Source organism: Candida theae, assembly GCF_024610275.1.
Source record: "Candida theae strain CBS 12239 chromosome Unknown scaffold13, whole genome shotgun sequence".
Classification (NCBI taxonomy): Eukaryota; Fungi; Ascomycota; class Pichiomycetes; order Serinales; family Debaryomycetaceae; genus Lodderomyces; species Lodderomyces theae.
Genome location: NW_026261362.1, coordinates 91621 through 116724, shown reverse-complemented (window position 1 = coordinate 116724; position 25104 = coordinate 91621). Strand labels below are relative to the sequence as shown.

At 40.8% G+C, this 25104-nt stretch overlaps 13 protein-coding genes across 13 annotated transcripts; 6 read left to right on the top strand and 7 right to left on the bottom strand. All coding sequences in view use genetic code 12, as the record gives it.

Annotated features, from left to right (window-relative positions):
• Positions 1-1715: 1715 nt before the first annotated feature.
• On the top strand, positions 1716-3140 carry TPK1 (cAMP-dependent protein kinase catalytic subunit TPK1; the record flags this gene model as incomplete). The annotated part of the gene is made up of 1 exon (XM_051755247.1): positions 1716-3140. One exon carries the CDS (start codon positions 1716-1718, stop codon positions 3138-3140), a length of 1425 nt encoding a protein of 474 aa, XP_051610745.1.
• A 186-nt stretch (positions 3141-3326) lies between these two features.
• On the bottom strand, positions 3327-5615 carry KGF57_000746 (HAL5; the record flags this gene model as incomplete). The annotated part of the gene is made up of 1 exon (XM_051755246.1): positions 3327-5615. One exon carries the CDS (start codon positions 5613-5615, stop codon positions 3327-3329), a length of 2289 nt encoding a protein of 762 aa, XP_051610744.1.
• Positions 5616-5946: 331 nt separating this feature from the next.
• Positions 5947-10107, bottom strand: SKI3 (SKI complex subunit tetratricopeptide repeat protein; the record flags this gene model as incomplete). The annotated part of the gene is made up of 1 exon (XM_051755245.1): positions 5947-10107. One exon carries the CDS (start codon positions 10105-10107, stop codon positions 5947-5949), a length of 4161 nt encoding a protein of 1386 aa, XP_051610743.1.
• Positions 10108-11344: 1237 nt separating this feature from the next.
• On the bottom strand, positions 11345-12922 carry KGF57_000744 (uncharacterized protein; the record flags this gene model as incomplete). The annotated part of the gene is made up of 1 exon (XM_051755244.1): positions 11345-12922. The coding sequence occupies one exon, from the start codon at positions 12920-12922 to the stop codon at positions 11345-11347; it is 1578 nt and encodes a 525-aa protein (XP_051610742.1).
• Positions 12923-13191: 269 nt separating this feature from the next.
• URA1 (dihydroorotate dehydrogenase) lies at positions 13192-14511 on the top strand (the record flags this gene model as incomplete). The annotated part of the gene is made up of 1 exon (XM_051755243.1): positions 13192-14511. One exon carries the CDS (start codon positions 13192-13194, stop codon positions 14509-14511), a length of 1320 nt encoding a protein of 439 aa, XP_051610741.1.
• Positions 14512-14699: 188 nt separating this feature from the next.
• DAM1 (Dam1p) lies at positions 14700-15479 on the top strand (the record flags this gene model as incomplete). Its single annotated transcript, XM_051755242.1, has 1 exon — positions 14700-15479. The coding sequence occupies one exon, from the start codon at positions 14700-14702 to the stop codon at positions 15477-15479; it is 780 nt and encodes a 259-aa protein (XP_051610740.1).
• Positions 15480-15492: 13 nt separating this feature from the next.
• KGF57_000741 (uncharacterized protein) lies at positions 15493-15705 on the bottom strand (the record flags this gene model as incomplete). The annotated part of the gene is made up of 1 exon (XM_051755241.1): positions 15493-15705. One exon carries the CDS (start codon positions 15703-15705, stop codon positions 15493-15495), a length of 213 nt encoding a protein of 70 aa, XP_051610739.1.
• Positions 15706-15816: 111 nt separating this feature from the next.
• KGF57_000740 (GET complex subunit) lies at positions 15817-16737 on the top strand (the record flags this gene model as incomplete). Its single annotated transcript, XM_051755240.1, has 2 exons — positions 15817-16289; positions 16443-16737. 2 exons carry the CDS (start codon positions 15817-15819, stop codon positions 16735-16737), a joined length of 768 nt encoding a protein of 255 aa, XP_051610738.1.
• A 20-nt stretch (positions 16738-16757) lies between these two features.
• On the bottom strand, positions 16758-17852 carry SHY1 (Shy1p; the record flags this gene model as incomplete). The annotated part of the gene is made up of 1 exon (XM_051755238.1): positions 16758-17852. The coding sequence occupies one exon, from the start codon at positions 17850-17852 to the stop codon at positions 16758-16760; it is 1095 nt and encodes a 364-aa protein (XP_051610737.1).
• A 162-nt stretch (positions 17853-18014) lies between these two features.
• Positions 18015-18350, top strand: KGF57_000738 (uncharacterized protein; the record flags this gene model as incomplete). The annotated part of the gene is made up of 1 exon (XM_051755237.1): positions 18015-18350. One exon carries the CDS (start codon positions 18015-18017, stop codon positions 18348-18350), a length of 336 nt encoding a protein of 111 aa, XP_051610736.1.
• Positions 18351-18401: 51 nt separating this feature from the next.
• KGF57_000737 (putative ferric-chelate reductase) lies at positions 18402-22222 on the bottom strand (the record flags this gene model as incomplete). The annotated part of the gene is made up of 2 exons (XM_051755236.1): positions 18402-19818; positions 21069-22222. The coding sequence occupies 2 exons, from the start codon at positions 22220-22222 to the stop codon at positions 18402-18404; spliced, it is 2571 nt and encodes an 856-aa protein (XP_051610735.1).
• Positions 22223-22526: 304 nt separating this feature from the next.
• TVP18 (Tvp18p) lies at positions 22527-23048 on the bottom strand (the record flags this gene model as incomplete). The annotated part of the gene is made up of 1 exon (XM_051755235.1): positions 22527-23048. The coding sequence occupies one exon, from the start codon at positions 23046-23048 to the stop codon at positions 22527-22529; it is 522 nt and encodes a 173-aa protein (XP_051610734.1).
• A 665-nt stretch (positions 23049-23713) lies between these two features.
• KGF57_000735 (uncharacterized protein) lies at positions 23714-24955 on the top strand (the record flags this gene model as incomplete). Its single annotated transcript, XM_051755234.1, has 1 exon — positions 23714-24955. The coding sequence occupies one exon, from the start codon at positions 23714-23716 to the stop codon at positions 24953-24955; it is 1242 nt and encodes a 413-aa protein (XP_051610733.1).
• Between the last annotated feature and the right edge of the window lie 149 nt (positions 24956-25104).

Genomic DNA, 25104 nt, shown 5'->3' with positions numbered 1-25104 from the left:
CCCCCAATTGCCCCTCCCCCTCCCCCCCCCTTTCTTTTCTAAACCCCCCCCCGGGGGGGGGGGGGGGGAGGTGATGTAAAACGCAGCCGTCGACAACCAATAAATTACGACTTTCTGCTTCGCCGCCCGCCTCCATGGTGGGATCTTAGTTGGCCAGCCCTGCGATCATTTACCAGAGACAAGAACTGTCGGGAGAAGTCTCTAGACAAGCCAATGTCAGTAGTCCGTGGGCTATTGTTAGTATCGGGTTTTTTAAGTGAAGCTGTTTGGACATACCTTTGTTCGTATGAAAATTACTCACTAGAGAAAAAAAGCAAAAGAAAAGTTGCAAAAAAAAAAAAGTTCATGTATTCTCCATGGGAGAGGGAGGGTGTATTTATATATTCTTGGGAGACTAAAGACGAGAGAGGGAACGTGGACTGGAAATTGAGTTGATACTGTTGAAGTATGGTAATTCAAGGAATCTAACAAAAAGAACTTCTTCCGTATTCGAGTGGTGGAGAAGTCACGTGTTTGTTCAAGTTTTGTTAGGAATGTGGAGATGTGTTGTATGCGTTACATGACAGCCAGTATATATATACATATATATATTATTAATCCTTGCACTGGTGAACTTCAGAGGTTCCCCCCCGAGTCCTTACAACAATTTTTGTGTGAGAGTTAGTTTCACTTACACGACCCACCGACTTAGGAACCAAAACGGGGAAAAGAGGGAAAATACAAAAACACCGCGGAAACCCATTTGAGTGAGAGGAGACTTAGATCTAGTGTTAAGTTCTGATGTCTCTAGTTGTGCCAAGCTGTGTTACAGGAGGTAGGGAAGTGGAATAAGTATCTGTCCAAATATCCACATAGAGTTAAACGGAGAGGAGAGGAAAAACTGGAGTTATATGTAGTGAGATAGCGTATTGTACAATCCTCTTGTGTTTATAGTAGACTATTTTAATTGCAGTATTACTATTACTGGTTAGTTACTTCCACTCACTAAATACTTTTTTTTCATATTTTACGTTTCAACTATGTATACTTTATTCAACAAGTAATACTAACTGGACTACTAACTGGACTACTAACTGGACTACTAACTGGACTACTAACTGGAATACTAACTGGAATACTAACTGGACTACTAACTGGACTACTAACTGGACTACTAACTGGACTACTAACTGGAATACTAACTGGAATACTAAACTCTAATTGTTTTTACCAATAATAAGAGAAAATTTCTTTTTTTTTGCCCCAATTGTTCTCTCTACACATATTTTGTTAGGTTTGGGCTAAAGGTATTCATATACAAGGAAGCACACTCTCAATATGTATATATATATATTACCAGAGTTTGTAATGTGATAGGTGCGTGCATACTGAAGATAGGGCTACAAGGATTACTTTCTAATAAGCATACACATAGTTGTAGTCTTAGACGACAAAAATTAACAGAGATATACAATACGATACTGAGAGAGTATATGTGTGTGTGTGTGTGTGTGTGTGCTGGTGTGAGAAGGAAAAAAAAATAAAAAAAATTCACTCGAAATAAAGAAAAAAAAAATTAAAAATTCAACACCCGTCAACAGAGACAAAATAAACAGTAGAAATACAACAGAATTCCATATATAGTATCACCACAGCCACAGCCAACTATACCTCCACCTATGGCATCCACACACCACATCCCCCACCTGGAATCTACTACACAATCACTACGTAACATGAGTTTAAATGATTCGTCATCTAACGCTCAACACCAGAACCAGAACCAGAACCAGAACCAGCCCCAACAACAACCCCCACTGCATAGTGACAGTAACAACATTTACGCTTCCAATTCACCAACACTAGATCACAATGATAGCAACACTGCACTTGGAACCGGAGTACAAGGAGTCAGTCATAGTCACAACGGGAGCAGTAATGACTTAGCCAACAGCAATAACAGTGATAGTAATAATGGTAACGGCCACGCCGGACAAGTTCCAAACACCAACACCAACACCAACACCACCGGAAACGACTCCCAGAGCATACATAAGCAACCAAACGCACCCAACAGTGTCAGCAACAATAGCAGTAGTAATGTCAACTCCAAGCCTAACCTAAGTAGTCAAAATAACTCATCAACCTCAATAACTAGAAAAGTTTCTCGACACGCACATAAAGACGCTACAACAAAGGGGAAATACAGTCTCAATGATTTCCAAATCTTGCGGACTTTAGGAACAGGGTCGTTTGGACGAGTCCATTTGACCCGATCTATCCACAATGGACGGTTCTATGCCATGAAGGTGTTGAAAAAAGAGAGAGTTGTAAATATGAAACAAGTTGAACATACCAATGACGAACGAAGAATGTTGAAGTTGGCTCAACACCCATTCATAATTCGAATGTGGGGTACTTTCCAAGACTGTCATAACTTGTTTATGATTATGGATTACATAGAAGGTGGTGAGTTGTTTTCGCTTTTGCGTAAATCGCAACGGTTCCCCACACCAGTGGCCAAGTTTTATGCAGCAGAGACTTTTTTGGCTATTGAATACTTGCACAATTTGGACATTATCTACCGTGATTTGAAACCAGAGAATATCTTGTTGGATAAGAATGGACATATCAAATTGACCGATTTTGGATTCGCCAAAGAAGTTCAAGATGTCACCTATACCTTGTGTGGTACTCCTGATTATATTGCTCCTGAAGTTGTTGCCACTAAACCATACAACAAGTCTGTCGATTGGTGGTCGTTTGGAATTTTGATTTTCGAAATGTTGACTGGCTACACACCATTTTACGACCCAACTCCAATGAAGACGTATGAAAATATCTTGAATGGAACCATAACGTACCCCGATTACTTGCCCCCTGATATCTTGGATCTTTTGCAAAAGTTGATTGTTAAGGATTTAACTCAACGATTGGGTAATTTGCAAGGTGGGTCAAACGATGTCAAGAATCATCCGTGGTTTAAAGAAGTTATTTGGGAACGATTGCTTTCGCGTGATATTGAAACTCCGTATGAACCGCCAATCACGTCCGGTGTGGGAGATACTTCGCAATTTGACAAGTATCCTGAAGACAAGGATTTGGATTACGGGATTAGTGGCGTTGAAGATCCATATCGAGACATGTTTCAGGAGTTTTGAGAATAGGTGGAGAGTACATAAGAGGAAGAAAGAGAGAAAAAGAAAAAAAAAACACTCTCCATTTTTTTTTTTTTTCGAAGCTAGATTCTATGCATAGTTTGTATATATTGTAATTTTTTCACAATCTATTTGGTTAATGCTCCCTATACCCTTCATTTGTATCTATATATATGCGTGTGCGTTTCCTTAAAAGCACGACTCGGTGGCCGTCATCCAATCGCTTTTCAAAAACTGATCCATGGTCATTCGTGTACTAGGATCGAGATCAAGTAATTTGTAAAGAATCAAGACTCTCAATTCACTCAAATCGTCCTCATCTTCATCATCCACATCAGCTCCAAATGCATCTACTTTAACTTCCTTTTCCTTCGCCCCATTTTGTTCAAACCTATCGCATTCATCTTCTTCTCCAGAAGCAGATATTCCATTGCGCATCGGCTTGCATATATTCTCAATCGGCATGAATTTTCCCGGACGTTTAATCAACCATTCTTTACTTTTGCAATCATAGTCACCAACCATTCTCTTCTTCACGTATTCGACAAATACCTTATCCTTAAACTCCAATCTCAGCAAGATACCACCCACTGACGCTCCTGCTCCTGTTCCTGCTGCTGCTGCTCCCCCGTCTTTGCCATTAATTACGGCACTGTTATGGCTATTAGACTTACTCTCGGTGTTTTTCCACAAGTACCCCGTACTATACCCATCGGCATCATTACCAGCAACCAACTTCAGACCCAGTCGAAAAGCACCACCATTAGACGCTGATGTTGATATTGCTGACGGGTAGGAATAGTAGTGTCTTCGAATATTGAGCAATGCCAAAGCCACAATGCCAAATGCCCAACAATCCTTCTTTACTGAGGAGTAAGACAGTTTGGTTTGGTTGCACAAGTACTCCTCTGGTGGGATATATGGCTCAGACCCAATTATGGCACCTTGAGACCCTTGTAGTTTTTGTTCCGATTTATCAAATGACGTTCGAAACACAAATGATTTACCAAAATCACTCAACTTGATCAGCATCTTAGATTGCGGAGATGTTTTCACATTTTTAAAATTACCGCCGTCACCCTTGCTGGAGTTGCCCTCATTGTCTGGCTGGTACGAAATCAATATGTTTTCCAACTTTAAGTCACAATGTGCAACTCCATGCGCATGCATGTATTTCAAACCTCGAGCAACTTGCTTCAATATACAATCAACCTCATACAACGACATGAATTTCACAGTTTTGTTATTGATATCAGTCCCCGTCAACAAATACGAGAATAAGTCGCCTCCAGAACTACAATTCATCACTTGACTTATACGAATATCCATTGCCGATTGTAATTGCGATTGCATTTGCATTTGCTGTGCGCTGGTGGGAGATAGCGTGCCCATTAGATCAACAGTCTCAATAATGTACTTGCTATTCAATGTGGACGAAATGACAAATTCCGACATGATACGTTCGATGAAATTATCAGTTTTTTCATCTTTACGTCGCAGTAGTTCCTTAACCACATATAATCGCTTGCCTAATGGTGGTAAATTGTTGGATGACAATGTTGAGGAGTTTTTGTTTCCTTCAGGATCAATGAATTTGATTAGCCCATAGGCACCTTTCCCAATGACATTGCGAACCACACCGTATCTTTGATACAATGACTTTTCTCGTGTTAATACTTTCTCATTCTTCCCATCATTGATCAAATTCTCAATCTTGCTAGATAAGTTTCGTATCAATTGTATTTGATACTCACCAATTATTGACTCATCGTTATGTACAGACTTGGGCAACTTCTTGATCTTGTTTTCTTGATCAAGTAATGAGTACGTTCGTTGACTTTCGTTGTTGGCTTCCTCTGCTGAGCATGACGTGTCTCGAAGTAGACCACAGTATCCCATAATTGTAGATAGCTGCTGTGCCAAATCATGATGAGTGGCATCGTATTTGGGTTTTATTGGATGCAAATGATCTTCTTCCAAATCAGACTCCGATGTATCTGAAAACACAGCACTATCACCATCGTCCTCGTCCTCATCTTCGTCTTCACCACTAGAATTGTGTTCACTTTCTATAATTGTACTCACCCGTCTTTTGTATCGTGAAAAACAAGGTCCTTCTGAGCCCATATGCGTTCCATTTCCACCATGAGGTGGTACCTGTAGAGTCAAACCAGACGTTTGTTTCTTCGGTGAGTCTCCCCCAATATTTGCGTGACCTAAGTCAGCGCTTATCTTATCAACATCCCCACTCGATCCTTTGTCATTTCTCACCTTTCCATTACTTGCTGCACCACTGGCCCCATTCAACTTCTTCTTCAACAACCCCTTGATCTTGCCACCAGATGCATCTGATTTGAGTGACTCATTCGAAGAAGATAGTCCCAAGTCAGACTTGACGGAAGCTGAAGAGCCCTGTGCTCCTGCAGACTTGATTGAACTTGGTGGCGAAGATGCTTTCTTTTTCGAAAATAATCCCATGGTTGGTCCTCCACACAGTTGTAATAGTGGCGAGGAGTATATGATAGTCCTTCCTATTGTGAGATGCAGTAGAGGAGGTTTATCGATGTCTCTATTGATGAAAGATCAAATTACTGAGATGTTATCAAACTTGAAGTGTGTTTGTGTGTGTGTGTGTATGTGTGTGTGTGTGTATGTGTGTGCCTTTCACCTAAATCAACTCTTCCTAGTCGTCTTAAAAAATTGCGTTTTTAATTCGCACTTCACTTTTTTTTTTTTTTTTCTTAATTCACAGTTTTGACACAAGACAATAACATATCTCTATTTGCTTACGCTTACGTCATCAGTTAATCTAAGCTATACACGATTCCAACGCTTTTGTAGCCCCCTTATTACAAGGGTTCATCATCAACCCACGTTGAATATCTCTTAATTTACCTGTACTCACCATAGCTTCAGCATATTCATCGCCAGTCACTTTTTCATTCCTTGACATTATTACTTGTTTAGCCATTTGCGTATTGATATGTTTCCAAATATGATAACTAAAGGGAAACATGTATGCATACCTACACCAAATCTTTGCTTCATCATTACCCAATCTCGCGTGGATCTCGTCAATCAATCTAGGCACTTCTCTTCTAGTATCAGCCACAATCTCATTCAAACTCAAGCCTAGTAAATCATCCTTGACGGCTTCGAGGTAGTCGGGTATATCTTCAACCAAAGCAATTGCTCCAAGAGTAAGCACGATCAATAAGGTCGACCCGTGCTCTTCGATGTGCGCAAATAATTGGTCGATGGCAGCTTGTTTTGATTGCTCAGTATTATGTGCATATAAAACCTGAGCAATTAAAGCTATAATGGTGGCCGAGTCATTATACTCACGCAACACAATTTGTAACTCGCCAATTGCCTCTTCAAATCGATTGGTGAAAAAGTAAGACAAGCCAAGAGTGATTCTTGCTGAAATGGCAACTTGTTCCAGCTCAGGATCAAGCTCGAGGGCCGCTTTCGATTCTTCAATTGCATCATCATGAGCACCCAACCCCAACTGTAATCTTGCCAATTGGCTTTTTGTAGTTGCAAATTTCAGTAATACAGCTTCACTTTGTATATCCTCGTACTGCTTTTCGTAAAGCAGACACAACTTGATGCCCAATTGAATAGCAGTATCAAAATCTTTGCATCTCTCGGCAATGGAAAGCCCCACACTCAATGCAGCCTCATCATCAGGATAGTACTTCAAGTACTGATGCATGGCCTGATTACTTATGCTAAACTCTTGAGCTGTTTCAATATCTTTGGGATCACAATCTTTGCTGCGATTGACAACCGATAACCCATACAAAAACAGTGCCGATGCTAATCGACCCTTGGACAAAGTAAACGCATGGGTGTACTGATCGGATGCTTTGTCGTAGTCTCCCAATACTTCAGAAGCAACTGCGTTACCAAGCCATGATTGTGGGTCTTGGGGGGCTACTGATTGTGCTCTTAAAAACGTATCTTGAGATAGTTGAGTATCACCAAAATTTAAATACAACGTCGCCAAATTGACCCAGATCTCTGCATCCTTGACTTCCAATGTAGTTGCCTTTATATAACAATGCTGTGAGATTTGCGGATTGCTGGTAAAGTATGCATTACCTAATGCAATCCAGTAATTGGCATTACTCTGCTCAATCTTGATGGCACGTTTGAGGTAGTAGACCGATAGTTGACGGAATTCGGAGTTGCCTGACTCTTGAAAATTTTCCAAAAAGGACAAACCCAAGTTGTAAAATCCAGTAGCTTTGAGGATTCTATTGGCTTTCAAGGGCAAACTAGTCAATGCTGCAACAGATGCCAAAATGATCAACAAATAAAGCGTTTCCACATTATTTCCCTTCTCAAGCTTGGCCTTTGCATGAGCTACAGAGACTGACTCGCTCAATGGGAATTCAAAGTTACTAAAGTCAACATGGTTGAAAATGTCAAAAACGAGGTCGTAAGGTGCGTCATCCATGCGTTCACGGATCTTGGTAAATATCCTCAAGCAGTCACCCAAAGTCTTCCACACTTTTTGCGAAGCGTTGTTTATTTCCACCCCTTGTTTGATAAAGGCAAGCGCTTTCAATACTGAATTGATTGCCCTACCAAAATATCCTGATTGAAGAAACTTTCTACTGTTTTCGATATTGGCCTCATAAATAGCACTAATGATGCATTCTTCATTAGGTTGTGCTTCCAATGCCGAGTACAAGTATGTCAAACCTTCATTAAAGTCCTTCATTTCACACAATACAACCCCCAACATGTATTGAATCGTCCACTCGCTCTCGCAATCCATCTCCAATGCATGTTGAAAAACTTTTGCTGCCGCATCGAGTCTACCACAATTATAGTAAGCTTCACCCAACCCCACCCAGCAGTGGAAATCATTCGCATTGGTTCGAAGTGCATTTTGAAACCATTCCACAGCTTTGGCATCATCTTGGTTGTTCAAAGCTCCAGAACCAAGAACACGATACGGCCAAGATGGATCCTCGGTATCTCCTCGCATAATCAATCTTCGCGTTGACTCATTGTCCACTACCCTCTTTGCAAGGACATTGGCGACTTCCCACTCGTTTTTATCAGCAGCTTCTTGAACAAGATACCTTGCAGCTGTAATTTCATTTGGGTCTAAATCAAACGCTTTGTAAAAGCACTTTTGACCTCTTTCGAGATCCCCATAATGGTCTTGTAAAAGAACACCCAACAAGGTATACGCCGGTGCGTACAAGTCGGAGTTCTTCAAAGATTCAATCAAATTTTTATAGCTCTCATCAACATCACCGGTGTCAATGTAGCTCTTGGCTATCCGCCACAATGCAACGGCCCTTATATCTCGACTATGCAAGTCCCCACCTGTAATCTTTGACAAAAACTTTTTTAGCCCACCTCTACCTTCATTGTGTTGACCCATCTTCACAAGACACCAATAGTACTCAGATTCAGCTTCCAAGTTTGAAGGATAGTCTCTTACAATCTCCTCTAAAAGAACCTTGGCTTCGCTCAATTCCCCCCTCTCAACGTATATCAATCCCTTTCCCACCTTCGCCTTCACATTATCCGGATTGGTTGACAAAATCTTGTCGTACAATTGAATGGCACGAGTGTAATTCTTGGGGGCTTCGTAATATGTATACACAGTAGCAAGGGAACACAATAGATCTTCTTTTGTGTTTTTCAAGTCTAGCCCAAAATTCCGTTGAAGATCGGCCAAAATTTTGATTCCCTCTCGGCACCTCTCAGATGCAAGGTGATACTGCCTCAAGTGAATATAATAGTTGACTATAATTCTGTTTGCCAATACTGAACTTTTGGCCTTTTTAAATCCACTTAGTAACACTCCCAACACTTCCTCTTGTGGCAAATATAGTTGACTATCGGCTTCATTGTCTTCATCCACTAACTCCTCCAACCCAGAATCGTCTTCTTCTTCTTCTTCTTCTTCTTCTTTCTCCTTCTTTTTTTCCAGTACAGCCTCTCTACCAGACAAGCTTTTCACAATTTTGTCCTTGTTGTAAGGGGAGATGTCACTCATGACAAACCCAAACAAAACAAGACCTAATCCCTCGTTTTGAAACAACTTCAAGTACTCAATCACTCTATCTTCGTCCAATGAATCAATCGATTTGTCATCATTCCAATCCAAGTACAAGTTCCAACAGAATAAACTGGTTGTTTTCAAAAAAATCATATCTTCAACCATCAGCTTTATATCCTGAATCATTGGCTCCTTCTCTGGACATATTTTCAAAAGTTCATATTTTAGTTTCAAAAATTTCTCTTGATAGGTTTTCCTTAACTGCTCATCGTCACAGATATTTAAAAATTCGTTATATAGATTTATCAAATCATTATCAGAATAATATGACCACGAAATTGCATCTAGACTTGCCTTCTGTTCCACAGTAATTGATCTTCCAAACTTTATTCTCTCCTTCGACACCTTGGCAACAATTTCTTTCTCCAATTGCATTTGTTTCAAATCAATCAACTTTTTATACGTATATGAGGGGCCCTCAATTGGTGATCCAATTAAATCGCCAAGTTCGCTTCCTGGTAAGATCGATCTCAAATAATATTCATGCAATTTTTCATTTCCCTTGACATTGTTATCGTCCAAGTAGTTTCTCATTTCCGTCAACAACTCAGAAATTGATGTGCCTTGTTCAATATATATTTTTGCCAATGATGTCAACACTGAAAAGAATTGCTCGTAATCACTAGATCCTTTTGCTATCTGAAAGTACCCCTTCCATGCAAGTAGGTTGTTCGGTTCCAATTCAATAGCCCTTTTGAATGAGGTGATCGCTTTCGTTGGATCATTTGAAAGCTGATATGCCTTACCTTGGAAAACAAATGCATAATAAGACTTCGGGTCGAGTTTTATAACTTCTTTTGAATGGGCCAACGCCGCCTCTGGATCATTTTGCTCCAACGAGGTCTTTGCAAGTTTGAGAATACTTTTCACCCCTGACATTTGCTGCAGGTGTGGTGTGGGTATCCAGATGCAACTTGGTAGTTTTCTTGATTCTATTTTTTTTCTTTTTCTTTTTCTTTTTTTTTTTTTCTTTTCTTTTTCGGTCACCAAAAGACTGCTTCAACGACCATGTTACCAGACGTCATTGCGTTAAATCAGCCAAATTGAAGACTTATGTAACCTCTGACCAACTAACCTACGTAATGTGTTATATGTTTAAGCTAGAAAGTACAATTTCCGCAGCATCACTTGTTGTGACTTGAGAATTACGAGAATGATTTACAATGTGTAGTTGTTATATGTCCCGAGACACAGCTTGTTCTTTATCAAGAGGTGGCTCGGATCAGTAACTTACTAGTTAAAGTGACTCCCTGAACATTTGGAAACACCTTCCCAAAGTCAGTTTTTGAGTTTTGCGGATTACACTTGAAGTCGAAGTTTTTTGTTTGAAATTCGCAACCAAATTTTTGATATTCTCTAAAATTTATACCACATGGCTACAATATGGAGACGTCCAAACATTTAGCCAACCAATTAGCAACGGCTGCTATTCATTGGCTTTCCGAGTTTCAAGACTCCCCCTTGAAAGCTGATTCTAGTCCCGAGATGTTATCTGACACAGTTGTTTTGTTCAGGTTGTTCAGAATTTTGTTAAATAACAATGATTTCAAGTTCGATACGTTCAACTCCGAGCTATTTTCATCTTCATTTGAATGTACTACTACAGATTCATCTATTACTGTCCCTTTGGCTTTATTGTCGCAAATCGAAGTTCTATCATCGCTGTTAGCTGTACATCTCAAAAAACACGCCAGCTCAATTCATCATCTCCCTCGATTGGATTTCTTCAAGCTCATTATATTGAAAGAGAGTGATCTGTTGATCGCATTATGCGAGATACTTATCATACTTGGTACTTTCTCTTCAAAGTTGGCATCTCGTGGACAGGCTTTTATTGAATTTCTTCCGGAGGAGGACAGTCTCTTACTCAAGAGGTATGACGTTATGCAACACAATGGGAGCTTCATGGCTCAGAAGCAGTGCTACGAAACCTTGACGCCAACTTCATCAAACCAAGATCAATGTATGCGGGAAGCACCATTTGGACCCAATTCAGAGGATTGTTGCGATGTCATTACCGAGGACGAGTTGAAAGCATTAAAGTGGGAATGCCAAGTTTTCAACCAAGTCATCAACAAATTAAGTGCCGAAAAAAGACAACAAAAGTTCCCTTCCTCTACTTAAACCTAGATAATGCAGAATCTAATACATCCTTTTCTTCTTCTTCTCCTTGCAACAACTTCAGACGTCTTAATCTTGCCTCCTTTTCATTACGCAAATTCTTCTCAATCCTCATCTTCCTCTGGTCAATGACGTTTTCTCTCTTTCTCCTCAAATGTTTCCTTAAAGCAGAGTTCTTACCCTTAACATCTGGCTTTATATCCATCTTATTTGTAGTGTCTTTTGAAGTTTCACTGAGCTCACTGATCTCTCCTGGTTTCAATCTAATTGATTTTGCTCGTTTATCAACTGCTCCAATGGTATTTGGATCCAACGCAATCGAATCGAAAGGAAGCTTGTTGAGTAATGACCTAACTTCTTGTTCTTGTCTTTGCTTAGTGGTCTCGAATGGATTCAACTCTAATGCGTCGTAGTTTGCTTCACCAGCACCAGGAACTATAATCGAGCCGTATCCTTGCTGATGGCCAATACCTAGAATATCTTCAAATGGAACAAACTTGGTTTTATCAACCTTCGAGCCAGGGATTAAATGGTTCATATATGGATCAGCCTGATGTGATTTTTTGAAAACATCTTTCCATATAGTTACATGAGGTCCCCACCCAACGGATAATAACCCGGTATCAGAGATGTCCAAGGACGTGGCTGGCGTTTGAGTGTAGTAGTGATCAACTTCCTTAAAAGTTCGTATATCCCAAATCTTCAACGTCTTGTCAGCTCCACTGACAGCCATATATTTACCCTCTCTATCAATTGCCAAATCGCGAATTGGCCCACGAGCAGATTGTATTTTCACCAAGGGCTCTGGTGCATTGGGGGACCACAAAGTGACTTGTCCATTTCCATGACCCAAATGTTCGACAGCATTGTAAGGATTGTGCTTCATTGCTAGAGTAGGACCAAGCTTCGTTCTAATCTCACTAACCAATTCACCGGTAGAGACATCATGGTATTTCAAAAACCCCGTATGCCCCGCTGTCACTAAAAGAAAGTGATACGGCAAAAAGTCCAATAAGGTCGCTTCAATGTGTTGCTTGAGCCGGTGAAGTTCTGTACCTTCCTTATCATAAATGAAGGTGTATTTCTTTTGTGCCACTGCAAAATATTGATCATTGTGCAAATATTTCACCGCATTTACAGTCTCATTGAGGTGTAGTTCACAGCCCAACACTCCCGACTTCCAGTCAATAGATGCAACGTGCCCTTTTCTTCCACCAAGAAGTAGATCACGACCATTCCTTGAAAAATCAATCTGATAAGGACCAAACTCGGGAAGCTTAAGTTCAAATTTCTTGTTCGCAGTACTGGAGTCCACTGCTTTTACGATCTCATCTTGCTTAAACTTGAAAGTCTTCTCCATGGGGGTTTCGGCTTCCAAGAACCCCGTTTCTTCCTGTAAAAGGTAGTCAGTTCCTGCTGCAGATTTCAAGGCATCCTTATATTGATTATCTATCCTTTGTAATTTTGAGTTGAGTTTCTTATCTTTGGAATATTTATGCTTCCGTTGTCCTTTTTGAAGACTACTGTTTCCCCTTGGCGACTTTTTGCCTTGCTTGGATTTTGACTCGCTCATGGCGTTGTGCTATGATTGTATTGTTCTGAAGCAGTGGTTGTATCTTTTTCCGAAGATCATCGCTTGTGACGAGAAATATTTTAAGCTACCACTTCAAAGTTTTCTTTAGAGCTTTGTGCGCAGCGAGTTAAGTATCTGGTCTTTTTATTTTATTTTATTTTATTTTATTTTTTTTCATTTCTTTTCTCTTCTTTGTCCACTTTCCTGTCAACTGATTTTTGGGGCCCTGTTTCATAGTGCAGCGTTACAGAGCAATTGTCCACTCTACAATGTTTGGAAGAAGCCCATTCTTGAGGGAGCTATTTAGGCGTTCCACCACGAACTGCAACCGACAAAGTGTATTGAGATCGAGTTTTTTGCCAGGACCAATTGGACTTCTTGTTGGTGGAGCTTTGGCCGGTGTTGGAGGTTACTATTTACTTGATTCGCGCTCCTCAATTCACGAGTATGTGATTTGTCCGCTTATAAGAACATTCACTGATGCAGAGCAGGGCCACAAACTAGGAATTGCGTTCTTGAAATATGGTCTCGCTCCTAGACTCTTGGATGAAGGCATTAACGATCAAAGCGATGTGTTGGGTGTCAACGTGTTCGGTCACAATTTGAAAAACCCAATAGGATTGGCTGCTGGATTGGACAAGGACGGAGAAGCCATAGACTCATTGTTTAACACAGGATTCTCTTATGTTGAGATCGGTTCCATTACACCTGAGCCGCAACCGGGTAACCCTACTCCCCGCTTCTTTAGATTGCCACGAGACGATGCTGTCATCAATCGCTATGGCTTTAATTCGACTGGGCACTTCAATGTCATTGCAAGATTGAGAACTCGTTTCACCAAGTTGTTTGAAAAGTTTGAGAGGTCGCATACACCTGATCAAGTGCCATTTTCGAATGCTTTCCAACAAGGAAAATTACTAGGAATAAATTTGGGTAAAAACAAAACAGGAGACGAGGTTGAGGACTACGTAAAAGGAGTTTCCAGACTCGGGCCATATGCAGACGTGCTTGTTGTGAATGTGTCATCGCCAAACACTCCAGGTTTACGTGATTTACAAAATGAATCCAAGCTAACGAATCTTTTGAAAACTGTTGTCAAAGAGCGTAATGAATTGCGCACAAATTTACTAGGAGTTAGGCCCCCAATTTTGGTAAAAGTCGCACCCGATTTGACTGAGCCAGAAATAGTTTCTATAGCAAACTCAGCCAAAGAGGCAAAAGTTGATGGAATCATCATATCAAACACAACAATCCAAAGACCAAAGGAAAGATTATTAACCTCAGATGATGCGTTGATTAACCAAACCGGGGGACTATCCGGAAAACCATTGAAACCCTTGTCGTTGCAGGCGTTGAAAACATTGCATAAACACACCAAAGGTTCGGGATTGGTGCTAGTTGGTTGTGGTGGAATCTCGAGTGGTAAAGATGCCTTGGAATTTGGGAAAGCCGGTGCCACTTTTGTCGAGTTGTATACAGCTTTTGCATACAAAGGTCCTGGATTGGTTGCCAAGATTAGGGACGAGTTGGCTGGCGAGTTGAGAAAAGAGGGCAAGACCTGGCAGCAGATTGTTAATGAAAACACATAGATGGGTGCTGAGGGTGAGGGTGAAGGTGCAGGTGCAGGTGCAGGTGGTGTCCTATATAGCGCTACCAAAATTATTTGTGTATACATTTTTTTTTAGTCTTGCAAAAGTGTAAACAAATCGATCGACTGATTCCACTCTTTCGTATTCATTTACAAATCAAATCGAGTAACCACATAATAAAAAAAAAAATGTCAAATTCGAGACCTACTACGCCAATTGGGGACAGGAGGCAGTCCAATAGGCGTCATCTGAGAAGGTCGTCCGGAATCCCGCTTCCGTCTCCATCACCACACCATTATCCCATTGATCCTGACAACCTTCCCATGGACTGTCCCGAAATTACATCCAAATTTAGGGACTTGGCAGATGGATTTGAGGACTTGGATGTAAATGTCAGAGACTTAAACCACATACATGATGCTGTTTCAAATCAGTTCAATGAATCCTTTGCGAGCTTTTTGTATGGACTATCCATCACAATGTGGTGTGTCGACCTCCCCAAGTGCCCATCACAAAAGGCATGGCAGAGGCTACAGATGAGGAAAAAGAAGAAAGAGCATATTGCGGAGTTGAGGAGGAAAATCGAAGATGCCGAAAAGTTGAATATTGAGTTGAAGGAGAAATTAGTTAAAGAAACTAGACCGGTGTCGCAATCACGCTCGCTGTCTGCGCGTCTCCCCTCGTCGAGAAGGTTACATGCAAATGATGAAAATGCACATCCACGCGGAAATGCCATGAGAAAGCCAAATAGCACCGCCACCAGAGTGTCTAGGATACCTCAGCCTGTGAGAGCCTACCAACCTAGTATTCATTCAAGTAGTCATGGACCAAATTTGAACCAGCCGCCAAGGTACATGCGGGGTCTTTTCGATAATAGTGGAGCGGCAACATCAATAAGGAAAAGCAATGCACCACCCCAAACCACACAGCAGACACAAAAATGGAATCAAAGACCGCCATTCAGATAGTGAAGGTTTTGATTTAATCGCCGTTAATCAATCGAAGCTTAAGCTCGTACTTTACTTGTGCTATGGATTTCTTTTGCTGTGTTGCAATCAACATCATGTAGTCTAGGTTATCCAAGGAATTCATAATTTTAGTACGTCTTATTCTCTCGTGGTCGTTTGTAGGTATAGGATTGGAGACACTACCCCCATCCTCTCTATGTTGCTGAGGGTCGCCCTGCTCCGACATGCTCCTTTGAAATGTTGAAGTTGTTTCAATTCTCTACCATTTTTTTTTTTTTCTCTTTGCCTCTCTCCTCTATCAAACTTCAATTATAACGGCAGCCGATTCACCGACACCATGTCTAGCTCGGCCAATCCTGCACCATTGAGTGAAGAGGAGAAGCGGAGGATTCTCAGAGAGAGGAGGCAGGCCAAGATGGCCAAAGGGAAGGCCAGTGAAAGATTGAACAATATATTGACTCAAGGTGCTTCAGTCAAAACTTCATCCGTGACATCAGTTTTGGACAAACCGGAAGCTACTGCCACTGCCACTGCCACTGCCACTGCCACTGCCACTGCACCCCCCACAGTAATGTCCAGTGATGACGACCCAGCTATTCAAGACATTTCCACTATTGCTTCAAGAAATGCACCTTTTGGAGAAAAAGACCCTCAAGCTGAGATCAATGAAATGTTTAGGTCAATTTTTCAACAACAATCACCCCAAGGCGATGGTGATAGCAACCCAATGGCAGACATCTTCAAAATGCTTGGTGATCCATCTTCCTCAAACGACCAGTTTGGAGCTTCTCCAGACTCAGCGCAGTCCCTGTATGAGCAACAATTGAATCAATATCATTTGTACCAAAAACAAGTTTGGAAGTTTCGCTTCACGGTTGTAAGAATTTTTGCAATAACAGCATTCTTTCTTTACCACTACTGCTCGATTCCTTCATTCACAGCGTCGAACCATTCGTATGTGAGAGATTTGACGGAAATATATCCGTTGAGTGGGTTTGCACAGGGGTTCTTTACATTGGAAATCGCTATAATTGCAAGTTACTACTTTGTACTTACCAAGAACGGTTTATTTCATGCGGCGCGTCAAAACAACTTGGCAATGAAAGGTGTCCAGGTTGTATCAATGTTTGTGCCACAAGTGCAGCAGTTGGCCCCTCTTCTTCTGCGAGCACTCGAATACAAAGAGCTTTTGGGTATTTTCCTTGGAGATCTTTCACTAGTTGTTGTGTTATTTGGTTTGCTAAGTTTTAGGGATTGAACTATGTACAATTTGATAATCTACTCCATCAATTTCTTCATCTCCTTCCTTTTGGCGTCAATCACTCTCTCTGCACTCAGGAACTGTCTTCTTTTCCACATAGAATAAAACAACAAACCAGCGCTGGCTATAGAGACTCCAAACCAGGTAATCAAATACTGCAAGTGGTTATTAGAAAATTTGATTGTCGGCTTGGCAGCAATAGGCACCCCTTGTTTAATAAATTCGAATTCTTGGTAAAACATCGAGTCGTCGGATTCATCTTGTATGTACACAGATTTCTCCTTTGTATCTTTTTTGGTCTGGGTGAAGAAGAGTCTACCAAAGATAGAAGGGTCGGCACCTTGCGCTTCTAGTGTCTCCTTAGCTTTGTAGTCCAAGTGGTCACTCAAATCGTAAATCATTTGACAATAGATTGGCAAAGATCCACTTTGTTCGGCCATTGCTGGAACATCGATAACGTTGAACAACTTTGTTCCCGGCTCATGATCAAACTGTAAGCTTGATTTCTGAGGCATGCATCTGAACAAAGCTTCGATTTCAATCTCTCCCTGAGGCATTGCCAAATGCGACAAATACCCAGTTGATCTAGTAGAAGGGATAACTTTATCCTTATGGATCCAACCACGCTCTATCAATATCGGTTTACCCCCACTGGATCTGATGAACGGTGTCACAACAAGATAACCCAAAACGCCATCTTTAATCCTTGGTCCTAAAAACATTTCCTGGTCATAGTCAAACTTACCCTTGCACCTAAAACGTCTATACTCAAACTCAGGAATAACATTGGGATCAAGGGTGGGCGGTAGTTCTTCTAGAACGGGAGCAGCCAAATTATTTTCACACTTTGCAATCAAGTCATTTTTCCAATTGAGTCTGTGAACCTGCCAACACCCTAATCCAAATGAGACTATAGGCATGGCAACCATAAGACCAAATAGAACACTTCTGATGATCGGAGTCTTTTTTTGATGAGTGATTGTCCGCAAGTTTCCAGGGACAGACTTGACCGGCTTCCAGTCAATGGTGGAGGTCTTTACCGACCGTGAGAAGCGTAGTAGAGTACTCGGCTGTTGGAGAACTCTACCTCCAAATGGAACTGAGCGAATCATGGTTGTATTGAGAGAGTGTGTGTGAGTGAGATAGAGAGAGAGAGAGAGAGAGAGAGGTATATCAAGTCTTGGGGAGTTTATTTATTTGTTTTTTTTTTTTTTTGTTTTTTATTTATTATTTCTTGCTTTTCCTTACACTTTTCCTTCTTTTCATGCAAGACGATGTCTCAACCGCCAAATCAAGAACTACTAGCCCACGAAACGAAACAAGAACGTCACAATCGATTCTCGCATCAACTATGGCAAGCCGCTGCAACAGGAGCACTTCGCGGGTCGTTGGTGGCTTTGGTTACTGGTTATGCACTATCGTACAAGTACAACCACGGCAAGAATAAGCCTTACTTTCGCAACGTCTACAAAGTGTGGTGGTTTGTGTGCTGGAATGTAGTGGGAGTTACGTTCACCACTGATAATGCAAAGATTAAAATAAGCAGACAAGCTGCACTCGAAGATGAAATAAAGAAGACAAAGCTTTACGAGGATGAATTAGCCAAATAGATAGTTGACGCATCACACCAATTGCCTTGACGATAAATCAATCTATACATCCTAAGAGTAAAATGCTTCTTCGTGAAACTTTAATCCGTTTTCGCTTGACCATAGTTTGACATTCTCTACCAATTGCCTTGGCCCAGCTCCAATGACCCATATCTTTTCAGCATTAATATCCTCTTGGACAACCTTGTTTTGAGGCAAATCTCGACAGCATATTAGGTTATGATTTTCGTCCTCCACTGGTCCAGAACATTGGGTGAACCCTTCATTTATACACCACTTATAGTACCGATGACTCAATTTAGGACGTCCCTTGTAGATCTTTTTATCAAGATTCAATCTCCTAGTAGTCTCTTTGAACTCGGAGACCCAGGATCTCGCTTGATCCGTTGAGCGACAGTCGGTGGTGGGCACAAATGGTTCATTCAAGGAAGACCTAAATGACAGACGGCGTGTATTTATGGTGTTATTAGTCACCTCGAATTCGTTGTCATCGTAATCCAAAGAGTTGGCATCATCGCTTAGAACCTCATCGAGATCAGCAAACTGCTCCGGAGAGGACTCTCGACAAAGTGACGATGTGTCATGCCGAGTACAGTTTGCGTCGTTGTCTGCCCCCTCGTCGTCATCATCAGAATTGACAACAATATCGACATCTTCATCCTGATTCTCTCGATTTAAAGTCACAATCGGCTCATTTTCTGTCCCGCCTAGAAGTGGTGTTTCCTCATTCTCTAAGTCATAATGAGCCGAAGGTGCATCAGACCTTCTGCTTAGATTGGATGCATAGCTATAGGCATTCTTTAAACGCTGTTGCCCATCTTGGAGTGTTTGGTTGCCAGTGACGAATATCTCGAAATCATCTCCATGTATTATACCGTCAAAGTACTTGAGAGCCAAAACGTCACGAAAGTCTTTGATGACCCACACCACTTTAGTTGGGATTCCGTGATAGTTCATGACACGAAGAATTGGAAGAGCGAAAGAGATCGCTGAGCCTCCAACAACAATCAAAATCCGTTTCGCATCCACGTGTAGCTTGGACAAGGAAAATTTTTTGTTTGAGTAGCTTTGCTTGTAATTAATGAATAGCAAGTGGGGGTCGTAAGTGCCTGTAATCAAGTATCTGTGTCCATTGTATAATCGAAAATTGCTTTTCCGAATGAGTAACTTCTGAATACGGTCTTGAGGGAGCGACACCAATGTATATGGATGATAGTTGGGGACCACTTGCTTGAAAACTCTCATGAAGATGCTGGAGCTATAGTTTGTCAATCTAATATGGGCACCTGGTGCAGTTGCAGGTTTTGCAATCATAGCATTGGGGAATTCAATGAGTGCCAAATTGGGCGAAACATCAATAACCCTGACCTCGCCCTTCGTAGACACTCTTGTTAGGTAGATCCTGTATCCTATTTGAGCAGTCAAGATTAAACAATTCACGGCGGTATACCATGTGAAAGGTTGTGGTCTAATGTGAACTTGAAGTGACAAGACAATGACCCAAGTGCAAATGTAGTGGAGGAAGTAGAATACCTTATACCACCTGATTCTAAAAGTTGACAAGGAGGTTACGATAATGACTAAGAAACCAGCTAAGGCTACCCATCCGTATATGTTTTCCAACTTTATTGCTTTACCCCAAGTTCCATTTCTGTTGAAATACGCAAGGTAGATTAGTGTATGTATAACTGCTTGTAGTATAACTAATCGGCTTAGCCACTTGTGTATGGGTATGAGCGTCAAGTACAATGTGTTGGGTAATGGTGATGGGCGCAATGTCAAAAACAAGATTGTGGGAAGGCAATTCGCTGACACTCTCCCTAGTCTCTTGGCTAAAAATATGAGATCACCATGATAAATATCTACAAGTGACAAGGTTGACAAGAAACAGATCCAGAATGTCAATTGTATGATGGTTGAGTAATGCAAAAGCAACTTGAATGCAATAGCTTTAACAGTTGTTGCCGCAGTGGTTAAAAATCTGTCCTTCCAAGAAGCGGTGGCGCAATTTGGATGGTGTTGGTGTTGGTGTAGTATGTAATGATTCAAGCTGGAGTTGAATGATCGAAGATAATGGTACTTGGATCTGTAATTTTTAACCACTATGTAGTTGTACGCTGGAATCGAGATGATAAAAACAAGGAGTAAGATCGTAGTGATATTTCCATATTTGGTTGTTATGTAGTCTCGTAGTTCCGAGTACTCCCTCGACTTCCCTCTTGGGAAATGAAAATAGTGTTGATATGACAGTGTACAGTTCATGGTTTCGTTGATGGATACCTGACTTCACTCTGAAACCTGCATAGTCTTTGCCTGATTCCTTTGAAGAAAACGTGTTGATAATACTCTGCTTTGACTCTTGCTGATTGGTTGTTATGTGAATCCAGGTAGAGAAAATATTCTTGTTAAAGGACTCGGTTTGAATATTCTTGGCGTTTGGTGGAAAACTGTGATGATTTACAAGTTTCTTTTCTATACAACTTTTTGCTAAACTGTGTAGATCAAATAGATAAAAAATGAATGATCAGAAAATATCTTTCAATACACGACCATCGTGGCTTCTGAATAAAAAAAAAAAAAAAGAAGCCATGTCTTAGTAATTCGGGTCTAAAAAAAGTGCTCTTGACTACTTTACTACTTTAACACACACACTCTCTTCATTCTATATTAGATCTAGCTAAAGACACTCATTAATACCGTATGTGCTTCCTCTTATACTTGCCCTTGCTGTTGTCGATTAAGCCACTTCTCGAGGGTTTTGTGATTTTACCTCTGTTTGATGCACCGCCACTATTCACAACTCCACTTCTGGACGGTTGTCGGGCCCCATTCTTTGAACTACCTCCGTAGTTACTTCTTCCAAAGCCACCATCCAATGAGTTATTCCCAAATCCCCCATTCCGCCCATAGCTGCCGAAATTGTGGGAACTCCCACTCCGATAGGTGCTTGAAGATGGACCGGATGGAAATCTTGTCCCTGCATTGTTCATTGGTATGAACCCAGTTCTAGAAGGTTGTTGTTGGCCATATGATGACGCACTACTATTGAAGTTGAAATTGCTTGTATGTTTTTTCGTCGTTCTTGGGTCATACTCTGAATCGTAATCTCTTGGGGTTGAGTTTGGGTTATAATCATCGGAGGATCCTGCATCGCTACTTTTTAATCTAAGAAAGTACAATGGACGCAAGTTACGTGGCAAGTTGTTACCGCTGAAAGCGCTGCCTAAGTTTGGTATCCGCGATGACCTTTGCTTATTGCACTCGTCTCCAAAATGTTCATCCGAGCCACAGTTATAACAGGAGATATTGGGTAAAACTAAGCTTTCTTGGTCTTCATTAGCTGTCCGCTTCGTCAAGTATGATCTCCATATACTAGGACAATCTTCATCACCATGCTGGAATGTATCACAATTGCGACAATACTGCTTCTTCCGTATTTTGCTCTTACACTGCAGAACGTAATGACCCTTTTCACCGCATCGCAAACAAACCAAGGTCGTAGGGCATTGACTTTCATAGTGGTCGCCCACTTTCCCACATTTATGGCAAATTACAACCTTACATTGTGCTCGTCTATGGCCACGTTCATGACAATTATCACATATAGGTCCAAGAGTTTGTTGATTCTCATTATCGGGATCCGTTACTCCAAAATACCTTCCTTCTCCTCGTAATCCTATTAGTTCATCGGGGTCATCATTTACCTCTTCGATTGCAAACGATGTGATGGGTTCATCTTTCTTGTTTGTGGTGCTGATCGGTGGCGTAGATTCATCTCCCCGTATTATCGACTCTATCAGAATCGGTTCCTGTTTATGCCGCTTTAGTTTCTCTCCTAAATTATCTTCAACAAAGGGTAGTATTCCTGACATAACGTGATGTTGTTGTCTGATATGTAGTGAGAGTTTGATGTTTTTTTTTTTTTCTTTTTATTCGGTTTGGCTCAAAAGAGAGTGTCTCAATTAAACATATGTGTGGAGCTACAAGCTGCAACGTCCAGCATTTGAGAAGAGATATACGTATCAGTAGAGAGAACCAGGTAAATTGCTCAAATACCCAATTAATCAATCTACAATTTAGATTTCAACTACTCTTCACGATAAGAACAACATCGTTAATAAAGCTATTTTTTTCTTTTTTTTTTTTTTTTTTTTGCCTGATGCAGTCTTGGCCCACCTACAATACATTCCTTACAACGTGCTCTCCAACTTGTGCCTCCAAGGCTCCGCCCTGTCCTGTTCCTGAAACATCGATTGAGGATTTCAAGTACTCTTGGTTCTTTGCCGCAGCTAAAGCATAGCAGGCAGATGACAATGTGAAAAATACCGCAACAACAATCAAACTTGTAGCTTGCAATGTCAAACTTAGATACTGAATCACTGCATTTAAAAGGTAGAACCCACACCTTGGTAAATTGCCATCGAATTTTCTAACGAAGTTGGTAAAAGTGTCGGTCAAGGGGCATATTCTTAAAAGAAATGGTATTTCAACAAATATGACAATCAACCCTTGGACTAAGCATATGATCGAAAATATGATGACCAAATTGAAATGGAAGATGTTGGCTATTCCCAATGCTATGCATAAAAAGATGGTGAAGATACCGATCCATTGACCATATAGGGAGAAATTCTTCTTCTTAAAGTCGTTGGAAAGTCCTCCAAAAACATTGCTCACTATTGATTCCCAAAGTGCCATATTGTTCTGAATGGTGTCAAATTGATGGCAGGGATATGATGTTGATTGAAAAAGATTGGCTCTTAAGACAATGTGTTGATGTTGATGTTGTTGATGTTGTTATTGTTGTTGTTGTTGTCCTTTCTTTTCTCGCTTTGTTCTCCTTCTGCCAAACCATAAAAAAAATAATGAAAACTTAAGGGCTGTGGAGTTATATGCAGGAAGAGAAATGAGATATACGAGAGTATGTTACTCTGAACTTGAATATGGCCTCAACATCGAGCCTCGGTAATCTGACGTATAGATAAATACTTGTGAGTGTTTCTGTATAGTAAATCCTTGAAGGAACTACCCCTAATCGTACACAAGACAATTTTTAAAAAATTTGCAACCAAATAACAGGAAAAAAAAATGCCACAAGATTCCTCATTAAAATCCACTGAATGAATCAGTTCATGTTGTACTTTCTTAAATCAGTGCATCAATTTCTACCCCAACGGGCACAGTGGTCAAATTCCCTAACTTTATGAAAGCAGACGTAGTTCCCAATTACTCTTCGCAATTCGCTACCAAATACGTCACATCTTCAAAGCGATTTTGAAAATTAAAAAAAAAAAAAAAAAGAAAGCACATCGTAAAAATTACAATCTAAAGAGACAAACACGATAATAGAGCACCTCATCAACATGGGCCGAGAAATAGTCATTGGACTAGTTGGAAAACCATCAAGTGGGAAATCAACAACATTGAATGCATTGACCGATGCCAATGCAAAAGTCGGTGCGTTCCCCTTCACTACTATTGATCCAAATAAAGCAACCGGGTACTTGGAGGTGGATTGTGCTTGCCAAAGATTCAACAAACAACTGAAATGTAAACCAACTTACGGATATTGTCGGGACGGTAAACGTGGAGTTCCCATTATGCTATTAGATGTTGCTGGGTTGGTGCCTAATGCCCATTTGGGACGAGGATTAGGAAACAAGTTTTTAAGTGATTTGACAGAGGCAGATTGTTTGATCCATATAGTGGATGCAAGTGGTACTACCGATGCGGAGGGGAAAACAACTCGAGGTTACGATCCCTTAAATGATATCGAGTGGCTACAAGATGAGATTTTCCAGTGGATTTTGGGTAATTTGAAAGAGAGATGGGGATCTGTTGTTCGAAGACATGTGGGTACTAAATCAACAACATTGGAGACGCTAAGACAGCAATTGGGTGGATACGTGGCCAATAAGCAAATGATTGGTAGAGCATTGGATTTAATACCTGATTTGCCTCCCTTGCAAGATTGGGATGATGCAATGTTGGAACGAGTGGTTAAAGCATTCATGGAGGTAAAATTCCCTACTGTTTTGTCGCTAAATAAGATGGACCATCCGGATGCTGATAAGAATGTCTCCAAAATCATATTGAAATACCCAAATTCAAAAGCGGTACTAACGTCATCAATCACTGAAGTGTTGTTACGGAAATTGGCAGCACAACATTTTATCAAGTACGATCCAGGAACAGAATTTGTTGATACCAGGGAAGATTTACCTGATGATCCCGATTTGAAGCCCATGGATGAGAAATTACAAAATAGAATTGAAAACATTCGAGATTTGGTGTTGTATAGATTCGGATCGACTGGTGTAGTCCAGCTACTTCAAGCTGCTGCTGACTTGTTGGAATTGGTTCCAGTTTACCCAGTGAGAAACATCAACAACTTTACGGGATCAAGTGGAGACTCGGTGTTTCGCGATTGCATATTGGTCAAACGAGGCACTCCTGTTGTGTCAGTAGCTAGGAAAATCATGGGTGATGTGACTATCGCCTCAATTGAAGGTGTTGGAGGAACGAGAGTTGGTGAAGATGACACAGTAGACAAGGGCAAAAATGACATCTTGTCGTTTAAATTGGTGCCAGGAAATAGAAATTAAGGATATATATATATACATATATAGAACTATGTGATGCACTAGGACTCCAAAATAAGATGCAATAGAGACTAATGCTAAACCCTCTGTGAATTATGTTTATCGGCTAAAGGAATAGACAGAAAAAGTACTCGAGATGCAAACTCATTTTT